We start from the raw sequence: 16,767 nt of genomic DNA, 5'->3' as shown, positions 1-16,767 counted from the left end.
ATCCCCTGGAGAAGGAAATGGCAACCCACTCCAGTACTCTTGCCTGGAGAATCCCATAGAGGGAGGAGCCTGGTAGGCTACAGTCCATGGGGTCGCAAAGAGTCGACTGAGCGACTTCACTTTCACTTTCAGAACAACAGAAAAGTATTACCACAACCACTCTTACAACATACACTTAGGATTAAAAGATTAATAGAATGTCCTTGTTAGGAAGGAGAAACATGCCCTTGAGCAAGATACATAGTGTTTCATAATCATTCAGTTCAGTTCAGTTCAGTTCAGTTGCTCAGTCCGACTCTTTGCAATCCCATGGACTGCAGCGCACCAGGCCCTCCTGTCCATCACCAACTCCCGGAATTTACTCAGACTCATGTCCATTGAGTCAGTGATGCCATCCAACCATCTCATCCTCTGTCGTCCCCTTCTGCCCTCAATCTTTCCCAGCATCAGGGTCTTTTCAAATGAATCAGGTCTTTATATCAGGTGGTCAAAGTATTGAAGTTTCAGCTTCAACATCAGTCCTTCCAATGAATATTCAGGACTGATTTTCCTTTAGGATTGACTGGTTAGATCTCCTAGAAGTCCAAGGGACTCTCAAGAGTCTTCTCCAACACCATAGTTCAAAAGCATCAATTCCTCAGTGCTCAGCTTTCTTTATAGTCCAACTCTTACATCCATACATGACTACTGGAAAAGCCATAGCCTTGGCTAGATGGACCTTTTTTGGCAAAATAACGTCTCTGCTTGTTAATATGTTGTCTAGGTTGGTCATAACTTTTCTCCCAAGGAGTAAGTATCTTGTAATTTCATGGCTGCAGTCACCATCTGTAGTGATTTTGGAGCCCAAAGAAATAAAATCTGCCACTGTTCCCACTGTTTCTCCATCTATTTACCATGAAGTGATGGGACCGGGTGCCATGATCTTTGTTTTCTGAATGTTGAGTTTTAAGCCAATGTTTTCACTCTCCACTTTCACTTTCATCAAGAGGCTCTTTAGTTCTTCTTCACTTTCTGCCATAAGGGTGGTGTCATTTGTATATATGAGATTATTGATATTTCTCCCAGCAATCTTGAGTCCAGCTTGTGCTTCATCCAGCCCAGCATTTCTCATGATGTCCTCTGCATACAAGTTAAATAAGCAGGGTGACAACATACAGCCTTGACATACTCCTTTTCCAACTTGGAACCAGTCTGTTGTTCCATGTCCAGTTCTAACTGTTGCTTCCTGACCTGCATACAGATTTCTCAGGAGGCAGGTCAGGTGGTCAGATATTCCTATCTCTTTCAGAATTTTCCAGTTTTTTGTGCTCCACACAGTCAAAGGCTTTGGCATAGTCAATAAAGCAGAAATAGATGTTTTTCTGCAACTCTCTTGCTTTTTTGGTGATCCAGCGGATGTTGGCAATTTGATCTCTGGTTCCTCTGTCTTTTCTAAATCATATAATCATTAGTACAGAGCTTAAGGAAAAACATACCTTTGAACAAGATGAGTTGTTTTGTTATTTAATCACTGAAGTGAAAGTGAAAGTCGTTCAGTCCTGTCCAACTCTTTGCAACCCCATGGACTATACAGTCCATGGAATTCTCCAGGCCAGACTACTGAAATAGTTAGCCTTTCCCTTCTCTGACTTCCCTGGTGGCTCAGACGGTAAAGCGTCTGCCTACAACGCGGGACACCTGGGTTCAATCCTTGGGTCAGGAAGATCTCCTGAAGAAGGAAATGGCAACCCACTCCAGTATTCTTGCCTGAAAAATCCCACAGACAGAGGAGCCTGGTAGGCTACAGTCCATGGGGTTGCAGAGTTGGACACGACTGTGTGACTTCACTTTCACTTTCCCTTCTCCAGGGGATCTTCCCAACCCAGGGATCAAACTGTCGACTGAAAAAAGATGTACAATTTGAGAGTTGCAAGTTAAGTTTTACTTGGGGCAAAATGAGGACTGCAGCCCAGGAGGCAGCATCTCAGATAGCTCTGAGAGACTGCTCCAAAGTGGCAGAGGGGGAAGGTCAATATATAAGGTTTTGGTGAAGGAGGAGTTCAATACCATGAAGCACTCGTTTTTACAAAAGGTTTTTTGTTATTCATGAGGATCTGATGTCACCATGATGGGATTTAGTGCGTTTCTAGATATGAGGAGATTGAGGATTGAGATCATAAAATCTGTTCCTAAAAATATCCAATTATCTAGAGACCTGTCCCAGCAGATTCCCTGGAGCACAGAGTGCCTCACTCCACCCTGAATTCCCTCAGGGTTTTTTGAAGGTCAATAGCTATAGCAGCATGGGGTTCACTCTCCATAGAGGCAGATGGCAAATGCCTTTGTTGTTCAGTCATTGGCAATGCTCTTGGTAAGTGCCAATTTGTAGGTGACAGAACCCAGGTCTCCAGCATTGCAGGTGGATTCCTTACTAGCTGAGCCACAAAGGAAGCCCAAGAATACTGGAGTGGCTAGCCTATTTCTTCTCCAGTGGATCTTCCTGACCCAGGAATCAAACCGGGGTTTCTTGCATTGCAGGTGAATTCTTTACTAACTGAGTTATCAGGGAAGCTAATAACCATTAGCTTTAATCATAAGCTAATAATCATTAGTTCTGAGCTTCAAGAAAGTTAGTCTTAAAGATTGTTGTCATAACAACTCAGAGTTTAAGAAAAAAATGTATTATGTGACTAAGACAAAGCAATGTAGAAAAAAAAGTTTGTGCCTTTCTCCTCCTCCAGAGCCCTGGACCCCTTTCTCCTCCTTGGGGGCCCCAGACCCCTTCCTCCTTGAGGACCTTGGACTCTTTATCAACCTACCTAAGAATTAACTCTCTCAACTTTACCCACAAGATTATTCAAGCCTGGGAGTCATCCTTAAGATCTCTCTGCCCCTCAGCCCTCCTTCTCCCACATGCAATCTAGCACTGAGTCCTGAGATTCTGCCTTCAAAAATGGTCTTAAATATGTCTGCCTCTCTCCATCCAAGCCACCATAATCTCTCACTTGAATGATTAGAGTAGCCTCCCAACTGTCTTTCCAATCCCTCTCTTGCTCCCCTTCAATCCATTGTCCATGGAGTAACCAGAGGAAACTTTAAAAAATATAAATATAAATATATTTAAAATATTATATTTTAAAATATAAATTGGGGGGTTCCCTGGCAGTCCAGTGGTTAGGACTCTGGGCTCCTACTGCCAGCAGCTCAGGTTTGACCCCTGGTTGGGGAACTAAGATCCCGCAATCCAGACAGCATACCAAAAATATTTATATATTGAATGACACTCCTCTAATATTTCAATGACTTCTAATTAGTCTTAAGAAATCTCTCTACTTTTGGTCTACAAAGACTTTGATTTCCATTTGATTTCCTATCTCTCCACCTTTATCCCCAAGAAAAATAAATGTAAAAAGGCAAAATGGTTTTCTGAGGAGGACTTACAAATATCTGAGAAAAGAAGAGAAGTTAAAGGCAAAGAAGAAAAGGAAAGATATACCCATTTGAATGCAGAGTTCCAAAGAATAGCAAGGAGAGATAAGAAACCCTTCTTCAATGATCAATGCAAAGAAATAGAGGAAAACAATAGAATGGGAAAGACTAGAGATCTCTTCAAGAAAATTAGAGATACCAAGGGAACATTTCATGCAAATATGGGCACAATAAAGGACAGAAATGGTATGGCCCTAACAGAAGCAGAAGCTATTAAGAAGAGGTGGCAAGAATACACAGAAGAACTATACAAAAGAGATCTTCATGACCCAGATAACCACAATGGTGTGATCACTTACCTAGAGCCAGACATCCTGGAATGTGAAGTCAAGTGGGCCTTAGGAAGCATCACTACGAACAAAGCTAGTAGAGGTGATGGAATTTCAGGTGAGCTATTTCAAATCCTAAAAGATGATGTTGTGAAATGCTGCACTCAATATGCCAGCAAATTTGGAAAACTCAGCAGTGGCCACAGGACTGGAAAAGATCAGTTTGCATTCCAATCCCAAAGAAAGGCAATGCCAAAGAATGCTCAAACTACCACACAATTGCACTCATCTCACATGCTAGCAAAGTAATGCTCAAAATTCTCCAAGCCAGGCTTCAACAGTACGGGAACCGAGAACTTCCAGATGTTCAAGCTGGATTTAGAAAAGGCAGAGGAACCAGAGATCAAATTGCCAACATCTGTTGGATCACAGAGAAAGTAAGAAAGTTCCAGAAAACATATACTTCTGCTTTATTGATTATGCCAAAGCCTTTGACTATGTGGATCACAATAAACTGTGGAAAATTCTTCAAGAGATGGGAATTGCAGACCATCTTACCTGCCTCCTGAGAAATCTGTATGCAGGTCAAGACGCAACAGTTAGAATTGGACATGGAAAAAAATAAATAAATACATAAAAAATATTAAAAAAAATAAAAAGAATTGGACACAGAACAACAGACTGGTTCCAAATTGAGAAAGGAGTACGTAAAGGCCGTATATTGTGACTCTGTTTATTTAACTTATATATTAAAGTTATATATGTTCTTTACAGGCTGGCTGTAATGAAGCATAAGCTGGAATCAAGATTGCAGGGAGAAATATCAATAATCTCATATATGCAGATGACACCACCCTTATGGTAGAAAGTGAATTAGAACTAAAGAGCCTCTTGATGAAAGTGAAGAGGACAGTGAAAAAGTTGACTTAAAACTGTTAGGTAGTTAGAATAGGCAAAAGGAGTCCAAAATGGCGGTGGCTAAAAGACAAGGAAGGGAAAAGCCCACGAAAATAGAACAAAGGAAGGTCAAAGGAAGGTCCGAGGACTGGAGTGAAGACCTCAGGTAGAACTAAGAGCACCCCTGGCGAAGCCCAATTTGCATAGGGCAGGCCCAGGTGGAGGAAAAAACATAGAAGGAGAAGCCAAAGCACTTTCTCTCCCTGCATCCACCCTGCGCCTGCACTCTTTCTCTCTCTCTCCCTCCCCTGCGCGCTGGCGCGCTCCTCCACTCTCTTCTCTTAGTGTCTTTGGGTTGGCATGCCCTCACACTTCGAGTATGGATTCTCCTGCCATCTTCTAAATAAAATAGAGCTGTCACACTGATTTGTCTAAGAGCTATAAACACAGTTTGTCCAAGACCTAAGAGCTGTGACGCGCCGAGGGCTTTAATGTCCATCACTCCAAATCTTTGTTGTGACGAGACAGAACCGAGGAGCATACACTGGCCTGACAAAACTAAACGTTCAGAAAACTAAGATCATGGCATCCAGTCCCATCAGTTCAGTTCAGTCGCTCAGGCGTGTCCATCGCTTTGCAACCCATGGACTCCAGCACACCAGGCCTCCCTGTTGTAGGGAATAGGCTATGCACAGGCCTCTACTATAATTAACAGGGCTTCTTTGAAAAATAAGAATGATTTTCTCATCACCCCCAGGCGAAGGGCTCGGAGAAGTAAAAAGTACATTGTGGAAAAATATCTTGAAAACAAACTGTTGATGTACTGATGTGACTGATGGAAAACGTTAGTGACTGTTTCCATAACCAGAGCCTTTAAGGGAGTTGCTGAGAAAGGGCGTCACTAGCTGAATGGCTAAACAGAGTTGTGAAAGGCCTGAAGGTTTGACATTGAGGACTATGCATTTTATATCTTTATCCCCGATCTGAGATTGTAAAGAACAGATATCTCTAGAGCATGTACAAGGAAGTAGATGTTAACAATAAAAGGCATACAAGGATTAGGATCTGGGCTTTTGCCTGTGAATGGCATCAGCCCCCTGATTCCCACTTTATTTCTGAGTCTTATTTTTCCTTATTCTTCTGCAGTACTGCTCCCTCAGGTCGGTTCATTGTTAAGCTGGTTCTGACACCTCTCCATCACCAACTCCCAGAGTTCACTCAAACTCATGTCCATTGAGTTGGTGATGCCATCCAACCATCTCATCCTCTGTCATCCCCTTCTCCTCCCACCTTCAATATTTCCCAGCATCAGGGTCTATTCCAATGAGTCAGTTCTTCGCCTCAGGTGGCCAAAGTATTGGAGTTTCAGCTTCAACATCAGTCGTTCCTATGAATATTCAGGACTGATTTCCTTTAGGACTAACTGATTGGATCTCCTTGCAGTCCAAGGGGCTCTCAAGAGTCTCCAACACCACATTTCAAAAGTGTCAATTCTTTGGCGCTCAGCTTTCTGAGCCGGTCCCATCACTTCATGGCAAATAGATGGGGAAACAATGGAAACAGTGACAGACTTTATTTTGGGGGGCTCCAAAATCACTGCATATGGTGACTGAAGCCATGAAATTAAAAAATGCTTGTTCCTTGGAAGAAAAGCTATGACCAACCTAGACAGCATATTAAAAAGCAGAGACATTACTTTGCCAACAAAGGTCCATCTAGCCAAGGCTATGGTTTTTCCAGTAGTCATGTATATAGTCATGGACTATAGAGAAAGCTGAGCGCCCAAGAATTGATGCTTTTGAACTATGGTGTTGGAGAAGACTCTTGAGAGTTCCTTGAACTGCAAGGAGATCCAACCAGTCAATCCTAAAGGAAATCAGTCCTGAATATTCATTGAAGGGCTGATGTTGAAGCTGAAACTCCAATACTTTGGCCACCTGATGCAAAGAACTGACTCATTAGAAAAGACCCTGATGCTGGGAAAGATTGAAGGCAGGAGGAGAAGGGGACGACAAAGGATGAGATGGTTGGATGGCATCACCAACTTGATGGACATGAGTTTGAGCAAGTTCTGGGAGTTGGTGATGGACAGGGAGGCCTGGTATGCTGCAGTCCATGGGGTCACAAAGAGTCAGACATGAATGAATGACTGAACTGAACTGAAGAAAAGCCCATTCTTACCTTGGGATTATGGATTTCTCATCAGGTTAACTCCTACTCCCCCTTTTAGTCAAACATCACTTAAGATATCTTCCCTGACTCTGCAATTTAAACTAGGTTTCCCTGCTTTTCTCTCATAGCACGTTGTACTCTCCTCTAATAGTTTTACTATAGTTGATAAATACATGTGTTTTTTTTTTTCCTAGTTTAATTGAGATATAATTGACAGGTTTGTATGATTATTTGCTGGTCACTGGGTTGTAAACTCCAGGAGGACACAGTCCAAGTTAGTCTTGATATTTGTTGTCCTCATCCCACCCGCCCACTTAGAATTATGGTCTGACACAAAGCAGGTGCTCAATGAATATTTGTGGAATGAAATGAATTAGCGCACTAAATGTTAGAGAACTCTGCCCCCATTGGCTAGGAGTAGCTTTGAATCTCGGCTTAAATTCTGGATAAGTGTTTTAAAAGTTAGGACTGATGATAGGTGTCTCAGGTATTTCAGCTCACAAGCCCTCTCCAAATCTCACCTGCCATTCTCCTCCGTGTAGTTTTTTTTCTACCAATCCCTCTCTGCGCTCCTGGCTTTCCGGCATCATGCACCATCCCTAACAATCACAGACCAAATAAAGAGAAGGATTGTGACAAGGACACTAAACGTGACTGCGTTTCCGTCCCAAGGCCAGAATATGACGCCAGTGGCTCATAGCTCCATTAAAGAGGGCAAAGTGCACCACTTCCCTTCCCCCGCCCAGACCTGGGGACTCCTATACCCAGCGCCAGGAAGCTCAAACTCTGGCATCGACTCAGATCTTCCGTACAGCATGGCAGCCGCCGAAGACGTCGCCCACGCCAGTGACTGCCGTACAACATGGCCTCCTACGGAGAGCGCACCACACCTCCTTCCGGCCGGTCGCCGGAAGTTTCCCTTTGAAACCCAGGCGGCGGACGCGGTCGGTGGTACGGCAGTTATTGCCGAGCATCTTTTGAACCAGAGCGACGAGGCGTGCGGGCAGGAGCAGCAGGCACCTGGGTTCGGCTCTCCCGGGGCAGGAAACTGGGCTGGATGTGGGAAGTCGATGGAATGGGATGGGAATGGTGGATTTTCGCTCTCCTGAGTCGCGCTCTCCTGGGGCCTCCGCCTGCTTGGTCTCCTTGGCCCAGCCCTGGGTAACCATTCACCTTGTAACTTCTAGGCCCCAGCCGTGCCGCCTCGTTACGATGACCAGCGTGGTTAAGACAGTGTACACCCTGCAGCCCTCCGGTGTGCTGAGCAGCGGTCTGCCCGCAGGTGGGTGTCCACGGGGCTCTTGCCCCCTGGCACTGCGAACCGGGCCTGGAGTGGTCGGGCCAGGAGTCTGGGGGCGTCGAGTCTGTTGCTGGGGATGGGTGGCACCGGCAAGGAAGGGCATTCTACCGGCTTTGACAGCTTACTAACTTCCCTAGAACCGGGCTGTCTAGTTTATGATGGGAGTTAGGGAAAGGGCAGTAAGGTAGAAATTTAGACTTGCCCCACCCCCCTGCTTCTTCAAACCGACTTCTGCAGGGCTTAGGAGTTGATGGAAGAACTGGAGTCAGTCTTACACTGCCTTTCCCTTAGAAAGCGGCATCTTTAGTGCAGTGGGGAGTGACTGGCATCTCCCCACCCAAACTGAAAGTTTTCATCTCTTTGCTTCTTTCCCTGTCACAGCTTTACAGTCATATGTAACCTCAATATTTAAAAAATTTTAGGCTGCCTCCCAGGTTTTTTGATGTTAGGCAAGGGTTGGTTGTTTTCTAGTTTTTTTTTTTTTAACAGATAACATATCAGATCAGATCAGATCAGTCGCTCAGTCGTGTCTGACTCTTTGTGACCCCATGAATCGCAGCACGCCAGGCCTCCCTGTCCAGATAACATATACACCTGTTTAAAAAAAATTCCAAAGTTTGGAAATGATATACAGTGAAAAATTAGTCTTTCCATCCTTGGCACTAGCCATTCATTTCCCTCCTTAGCATCTCTCATTTTAAGAAGATAGTCTTTGTTAAACACTGCTAAATTTTTCCTACAATACCATCCTTAAGTTCTACCAAATATGGGTTATTGGAACCAATTCCAGTCAATGAAGAGTGTTAATTTTGATCAGTTTGCTGTTGATACCTTCTTACATGAGATATTTCTTATCATATATGACTTATTAATACCTGAGAGAGGAAAAGGTAAATTCATTCACCCAAGGTTACCTTTTTTGACAGATCTCAGAAAGAACCCTTTTAATACTTGCTTTGTGTGAAAGAGTGTGGAAAATAGGATGTAAGTGCCCATTGAGTGTACCTATAAGTGAAATAATTTGTTAGCCTGAGAAATCGTATTTATTCCAAACTGTTGTGCAGCTAAAGTCATCAAAATAAATCTTTATCAAACACAAAGTTTCCTAATGCCTGCAATTCAGTGCTTTGTACCTCATTTCTTCATCTTGATTTAATCGTTGATTTCTTCAACTTAAGATAGGTCAAGGTTTTTAATACTATTTTTGGTTGCTCAGTCTTTCTATAGTTTTGGAGAGCGGGAGATTCTTATTGTGGTGGCTTTTCCTGTTGCAGAGCACAGGCTCTAGGCAGGCTCAGTGATTGTGGCACTTGGGCTTAGTTGCCTCGGGGCATATGAAATCTCAGAAACCAGAGTATGGGCCCAGGTTTTTAAAGGAGCCATTTTACAATGAACAAAATGAAAGTTGGTATAAAGTAGAAGAATCCTTTGCATGTATTAGATGGGGTAGGGTGAGTACTTAACTCCAGAACAGGTTACTTGGATTTGCTATGGAATGAAAGTGGTAGAAAGAGGTGTGTGGCAGAGGGCAGTATAAGGGCTAGGAGGCAGATGCTGTCTTCTAGGGAAGAAGAGTGTCATGTCAGGGCCATTTCTCTGGTTATCTGGCAATAGCCTACCAGGATCAGAATAGAATGCCAAATAAGGAACCTAATATGAAACTCTAAACTTAAAGATGGATAAACAAAAATGGATGATGGTAAAGGCCAGCATGGAAGAGGGAAGACAACGAAAGGAGCTACTTCAGAGATGGTCTATGAAACTGACATGTTCCGTTTACTCAGTAAGCAGGTTTTGAATTTTTGCTAATATGCCAGATACTCTCCTAGATGCTGAGGTACAAAGACACCTGTAAAGCAGGGGGCCCCAGCCTCCGGAATCTAATGCCTGATGATCTGAGGTGGAGCTGATGTAATAATCATAGAAATAGAGTGCAGGATAAATGTAATGCACTTGAAGCATTCTGAAACCATCCCCACCCCACCCCTGGTCTGAGGAAAAATTGTCTTCCAGGAAACTGGTCCCTGGTGCCAGAAAGTTTGGGGACCACTGTCTTAGAGAGCTAGTTAGTGAGCCAGTCTGGTCAAAACAACTAAGCAACAGCTGAAGCTTGAAACAGCTTGCATGTAGCTTAGGGGAGCAGGCAAAGTGCTTAAGAGCAGAATGAGATAGTTCCATTGAATTGCTGTGTGAGGCAGGGTTCAGCTGTGTTTTGCCTTGCTGGCAGCCACACTGCCTCTTGTGGTCTTTGCTTATATGAATCTCCACCTTCACATCTACACCCTCTGGCCATTCGGTTTGCTATATCATCAAGCTTCTGGCCACTCTCAAACACACTGCACTGTCACATTTAAAGAATTTTGGTTTCTATTCCCAATTGGTCTACAAGTCTTATTCTTCAGGATTTATAGAATTGGCAGCTGTCGGTCATGATATGTGAGGTTTCACCCTCTTGGTTTCCTTTGCAGATGCACAAACTCGAGCCACTTTTAAGAGCCAGTTACCTGTTAAGTCCAAAGAAGTTGATATTTCCAGACCTCATTCAGGAGCTTCAGAGAATGATGTTACAAAAATCATCAAACCAAGACGAGAGAATGGGTGAGAGTCAGAACATCAGTATCCAAATAGAACTTCTTGTTAGAAATTGCTCAGTACCAAGAATTAGGGTTTTGAAGAGCAAAAGGTGTCTGATGGATTGGCCTGTAGTCAGTGGCCCAGAGCATCACAGCATTGCTGAGCTGTTTTTCAGAACCCTCGGTATTGGTAGCTCAGAAGAGGTGCAGCCAGGGTTATAATAGATAATTTTTTCCTCTCTCAGCATTTGCTCTGCATGTGCAAATAGCAGCACTGCAGCCAAACACCAGGCCTAAGTAGTAGTCATGGCAGGTGGGTGCTAGTTGTGAGCCTAAGTTGCTAGTGTGAGCACAGGCCAGCCTGGTGTAGTGTGTGTGTGTGTCCTTCCCCCAGTGCTCAGCTCCCACTGAGTCAGGTTGACATGAGGTAGCCACACCATTCTGAGCAGGAGCAGGTCTCTCAGGCTGTCAAAGCGATCAGGAAGGGAGCCCATTCCCTATTCATAAGCCTTTTTCAATAGTCTGGGCGGAAACAAAAGTGTGTGGTCCTCAGAGCTTCTCAAGCTTGTACTGTCTGCACTGTATGTAACCTCGGGTTCTTGCCTTAGAAAATCAAGCTCTTTTTGTTCTGCCTTGTTCACAACATATGTAACAACAGCACCATGATTCTCTGTGATTGATTCCTTTGTTATTATTATTTAATTGAGGTATAGCTGACATATAACATTGTGTTAGTTTCAAGTATACAACATAGTGATTTGATATTTGTGTATACTGTTAAATGGTCACCACAGTAAGGCTAGTTAACATCCTGATTTGTTTTTGCTTCTCTAGGCAGGTGAAGGCTACAGACACCTCCAGGAGGAACCTCAGGAAGAGGTGAGCAGCAGGGTAAACAAAACTTGGCCACCACTTTAGGGTAGTGGGGCTTAATACAGAGTGTGGCTCTGGTTGTACCTCAGAATCACTCATGGGACTTGTTTTACCATGTTGGAGTCTGGTGCCACCTCAGAAATTGGAATGGAATTTTCAGGGGTGAGACACAGCCAGGCCTAAGACCCAATGTCAGGGCAAGAGTCGGCAATGCAACAATCTTGAGTAACAGACAGGAGTTTGGAGGCTCCATGCCAGGACCACTGCTTAAACCCAGTGATGGCCCATTAACAAGGGCAGGAAGCCCTCAGGATGGGAGAAGCTACATGTGTTAGTGATTTCAAAATGAGTGTTCTGCTAGTGGTAAAATCTTGGAGGAAACTACATCTTTCTATGCTTGAGGCTTGCTTGGCCATTGTAGTCCCGAAGGCAGAAATAATATAAGCTGGAAAGTTTGTAGAAATAGGTTGTAACTCCACATCTATTATTTGAGCATGTCTTAAAAGTTTTAAAGACAAAATACTATTAAAACAGACTCAGTTCAGTTCAGGTCAGTCGCTCAGTCGTGTCCAACTCTTTGCAACCCCATGAATCACAGCACGCCAGGCCTCCTTGTCCATCACCAACTCCTGGAGTTCACTCAGACTCACGTCCATCGAGTCAGTGATGCCATCCAGACATCTCATCCTCTGTCGTCCCCTTCTCCTGCCCCCAATCCCTCCCAGCATCAGAGTCTTTTCCAGTGAGTCAACTCCTCACATGAGGTGGCCAAAGTACTGGAGTTTCAGCTTTAGCATCATTCCTTCCAAAGAAATCCCAGGGCTGATCTCCTTCAGAATGGACTGGTTGGATCTCCTTGCAGTCCAAGGGACTCTCAAGAGTCTTTTCCAACACCACAGTTCAAAAGCATCAATTCTTCGGCGCTCAGCCTTCTTCACAGTCCAACTCTCACATCCATACATGACCACAGGAAAAACCATCGCCTTGACTAGACGGACCTTGTTGGCAAAGTGATGTCCCTGCTTTTGAATATGCTATCTAGGTTGGTCATAACTTTCCTTCCAAGGAGTAAGCGTCTTTTAATTTCATGGCTGCAGTCACCATCTGCAGTGATTTTGGAGCCCAAAAAAATAAAGTCTGACACTGTTTCCACTGTTTCCCCATCTATTTCCCATGAAGTGATGGGACCGGATGCCATAAAAAGATTCAGTATTGATGATGATAATGGTTATTACTGATTAAAGTTTACTATGGGTCAGTAGCTCTGTCACAAATTGCATGTATATTCTCCTTTATCCTTCACAATAATAATAATATGAGGTGAGGGTATTAATTCTACAAATGAGGAAACAACCTGAGAAGTTATAGAGCTCCCTGAAGGTCATATTCCACTATGTGTTGAGGCCAGGATTTGAACCAGCCTGTTTGTGTAACTCCATAGCCCATACTCTTAACCCCTCCACCTCTTCATCTAAGTACAATTATCATTACAGCTACAAACCATTGAGTAAACAGAAATCGGAAGAAGAGCTCAAGGATAAGAACCAGCTCTTAGAGGCTGTCAACAAGCAGTTGCACCAGAAATTGATTGAAACTCAGGTAAGAGACCCACCAGACCTCTGCCATCAGCTGCCCTGGTGATGCATGTGGACTCCTGAGGGACCACACCAGGTGGTCCTGAGGGCAGGCAGAAAAGACACTGGGCTTGTGCTGTGGCTGTTCCCAAGGAATGGGATGGGCCTGACCTGTCTGCATGTTCACCCCAACAGGGAGAGCTGAAGGACCTGACTCAAAAAGTAGAGCTGCTGGAGAAGTTTCAGGACAACTGTTTGGCAATTTTAGAAAGCAAAGGCCTCAACCCAGGTAAGAACTGCCTTCAGAGGAGTCCGTGCATGTGCCCTTTCCTGAGTGATTCTGGGCTGTGTGGCAGGAGTTCAGCATGGTGTCAGCTGACCTGGTCAGGGCAGGGGTTGCCTAGTAAAGCCCCGAAGATTTCAGGGAGCTCCTCTCTGGTCTCTGGTGGTGTTGACTCTGCCTGCCCAAAAGCGTTTCAGATGTTATGGAGAAAGGGTTATCTCTTTCTTACCTGAACACTTTATGCCATTCTTTTGATGCTGACAGGTATGATCTTGCAAATAGATCAGAAATATCTTCTTTGTTTCAAGGGATATGGCACACAAGGAATCTTCATGGGTGGAGAGAGAGAGATGATACTGTTGAAAAGGTTCTGAAGCTGGCTAGTAATCTCTGAGTCATGATGGTCAAAATGTGATTCTTGTTATTACCCTGTCCCTAGAGGGCAGTCTGTAACAAAGAGGAGACAGCGGAAGGCATTACCCAGAGACTGTCAGAGAGCCTGAGTTGAAGAACTTGAGAATAACCAGGGAAGGAGCCCATGCTTCTTTGAATTAGAGTACTAATTTTGAATACTGCCGTTAAAATAGTACATTTTAGGATATATTTGTTATAGTCACCATATACATTTTTGCATAATATTAATTGCCTATGTATGTGCATTGTTTTTACAATAAAAATGTTGAAGGCCTATAGAGATTTTAGAAATACTTTTATGTACTGTAAACAGACCCAAAACCTATACATTTCTTTTGGACAAATTTTCTGCTGAGCTGAGAAGAAAGTTTGGGCCATATCCATACCTGGAGAGGAAGGGAAAGTAAAATCCAGCTCTGGAGAGCAGGCATGGGGGACACTGCCGAGGTGAAAGCTCAGGAGAGAGAGTCCAGGCCCAGACCCTCAGAGAAGTTTCCCTCATGAATACTCCTGTGGAGGGCTTTTTATTTTCTTTTAAGTCGCGGTTCCCTAGGCAGGGCTGACTCTGTTGTATCTACTGGTTTTAGGCAGTGAGACCCTGGCGTCACAGCAAGACTCCACCGCAGATCACGAGGACTCCATGGTGAGGGGGCAGGTGTGAGGGGGCGAGGGCCCAGTGAGCATGGGGCCTTGCCGATCTAAGCAGTTCTCTGCCATATTGTCGGCAAAGCCCGCGAAGCAGCCTTTGGTTATCCAGGAAGAGGGTTGTTGGATGTGTACTCAAAATAGCATATTTTCCTTAAGGGTGACTTTGTGCTTACAAATAAGAGTGAGTCTAAGTTGAAAATGTACTACTTTAAAACCCATAGTAGGGTGGACTAGTGGAGACAGCTTTCTGGTTTCTCTGTTGTACACTTTACCAAATTTTTCCCCTTATTCCTTTGCTAAGAACTGTGTCTTACAAAGGTCCAGCCTGAATTAAATTAGTCCTCTCTTTGGTTCCTTCCCTGAAGTAGGAAGGTAATTTGTTTGGGATTAAAGCCTTTTGAGCTTCTGTGATCTCTTTCCCAGGAAGATCAGTTGTCATCTTAGAATACTAAGCATGGACACCTTCCTCAGTTCCTCAAGGCAACTTAGCCAGCCCTTCAGTGGCTCCTGCCTTTCGTTCATATTGCCTGTGTAGCACGGAGCATGTGGAGGTGTAGTCCTCTGTCCCTCCTGTGGACTCCGTTTCTCAGAGGAGCCTGGCACGTGTGTGGACACTCAGTAAATGACCGAATGCAAGGGATGTTAGTGATCATCTAATTCAACTCCTGTGAGGAGAAGAGTTTATATGAAGAAAAGTTCTTACCTTTCAATAAAGATCTGTTACTATATTTACTACTGCTTTTCTCTTAGCTGCTGTTACAAACTTTGCAAGATGAACTGAAGCTTTTTAACGAAACAGCCAAAAAGCAGATGGAGGAGTTACAGGTGAGAGGCAGACATCACCCCAAGGCAAAATTACCATTTCTTACCACAATAGGAGGGTCTTTGGAGGACTCTTTTATTTATCTATTTATTCATTTTTAATAAACTATTTTGCAACAATTTTAGATTGTGACAAAGTTGCAAAAATAATAGAGAATTCAATTCCCCTAATATTAACATCTTACATTGTCATGGTATATTTGTCAGGACTAAGAAACCAATATTGATGCGTTGCTATTAACTAAATTCCAAGACTTTGATTTCACTATTTTTTTCAACTAATTTTTTGTTCTAAAGATGCTTAGAAATGTTCACATCTGCAGGGCACAAGACAGTGTGCAACATGCCAGATTACTCCAGGTGAGAGTTGACACCTGTGCAAAACCTATGCTGTGGACACTTGATATCTCAGGGAAACCTGTAATAGGAAACCCAGATTCTTGGGTCTGGACTTCTTTGAATTGTTTGGATGAACTGTGGAATACTACATGGAATCCTAGAGGATTTCATTGCTCCAGCTGAGATAACAGATTCTGTAGTCAAGACAGTTCTTAAAGCCAATACAGATAAATCTAAAAAGAGACAGTGTGTGTTAGTATTCCAGTGGTCTTCGTCAATGAAACAGAATGTTCTGGTTATTGTCTTTTCTGAGTCAATGTTTTGTGGGGTTTTTTGTTTATTAATGTCTTTCCGTGCAGGCTTTAAAGGTAAAGTTGAAGATGAAAGAAGAAGAGAGAGCCCAGTTCCTTGAACAACAGACCTTATGTAGCAGTCAAGTAAATGATTTCACAACAGCCCTTGAGGAAATGGAGCAGCTATTAGAAATATGATAAAAGCAGGTGGCCACATGGCTCTCTCTTGGAGATAGACTCTCAGAGGAAGCTACCTAGGACATCTGCTTCTTGGCCATGATCTTCTAGGACTCACCATCCCCAGAATGAAAACAGTTTCTGCAGTAGGATTAAAGATAGTTGATGTTGGAATGGCAATTCCTCCCTTAAGCAAGCATTTGTTCCCAGCCTTCAGATTGTCCAGCTCTCCTGAACCTCACAGTTCATAATTAGGGCCTACAGGAGAGGAGGCCTGAAAGCTTGGATCAGCCTCCTAGGATCAAAAAGCAGCATATCATTAGCATCAGGAGACTCTAAACCAGCCACAACCAGAGAAGCCAAAAGATGTGCAGGAAGAAACAGTGAAGCATACATGCCCCATGGGAGACATCACTGAAGAGTCACGTGGTCCCTTCCTAACTTGGAACACATTCTGTCCCATCCTGTCTGGGCTCTGTAACCTCACTGTAAATTTATGAACTGAAAGTTACCTGAAGTGGCTTAATAAGAGGGTGAAGGTATAGATAGCAATAACAGGTATGAAACAATACACCTTGGAGCTTTTAATCTAAATCATTTCTGTGTTGTTTTTTTTTTATAAAGTGTTACTTTAAATAAATATTTCTGTAACTATTCAGACTGCA

The 16,767-nt window shown here is 43.6% G+C and overlaps 1 protein-coding gene across 2 annotated transcripts; it reads left to right on the top strand.

Moving 5' to 3' along the window:
* Window positions 1-7,471: 7,471 nt before the first annotated feature.
* KNSTRN (kinetochore localized astrin (SPAG5) binding protein) lies at window positions 7,472-16,767 on the top strand. 2 transcript variants are annotated; one of them, XM_025295910.3, is made up of 9 exons: window positions 7,472-7,830; window positions 7,994-8,088; window positions 10,575-10,704; window positions 11,514-11,558; window positions 13,046-13,151; window positions 13,322-13,415; window positions 14,411-14,466; window positions 15,222-15,296; window positions 15,992-16,767. In XM_025295910.3, the coding sequence occupies exons 1-9, from the start codon at window positions 7,487-7,489 to the stop codon at window positions 16,121-16,123; spliced, it is 1,077 nt and encodes a 358-aa protein (XP_025151695.1). In that variant the 5' UTR covers window positions 7,472-7,486; the 3' UTR covers window positions 16,124-16,767. The 2 variants fall into 2 exon arrangements, with proteins under 2 accessions (XP_025151695.1, XP_045018035.1); XM_045162100.1 differs by lacking the exon at window positions 14,411-14,466 and having other exon boundaries at window positions 15,992-16,165.

Source organism: Bubalus bubalis, chromosome 11 (genome assembly GCF_019923935.1).
Source record: "Bubalus bubalis isolate 160015118507 breed Murrah chromosome 11, NDDB_SH_1, whole genome shotgun sequence".
NCBI lineage: Eukaryota > Metazoa > Chordata > Mammalia > Artiodactyla > Bovidae > Bubalus > Bubalus bubalis.
This window is presented reverse-complemented; position numbering and strand designations above follow the sequence as displayed.

Coding starts and splice junctions, on each gene's coding strand:
- KNSTRN (XM_025295910.3), top strand. CDS start 7,487: ATGACGCCAGTGGCTCATAGCTCCATTAAAGAGGGCAAAGTGCACCAC. Junction 8,089..10,574: donor GAGCAGCGGTCTGCCCGCAG/GTGGGTGTCCAC, acceptor TTTCCTTTGCAG/ATGCACAAACTCGAGCCACT. Junction 10,705..11,513: donor AAACCAAGACGAGAGAATGG/GTGAGAGTCAGA, acceptor TTGCTTCTCTAG/GCAGGTGAAGGCTACAGACA.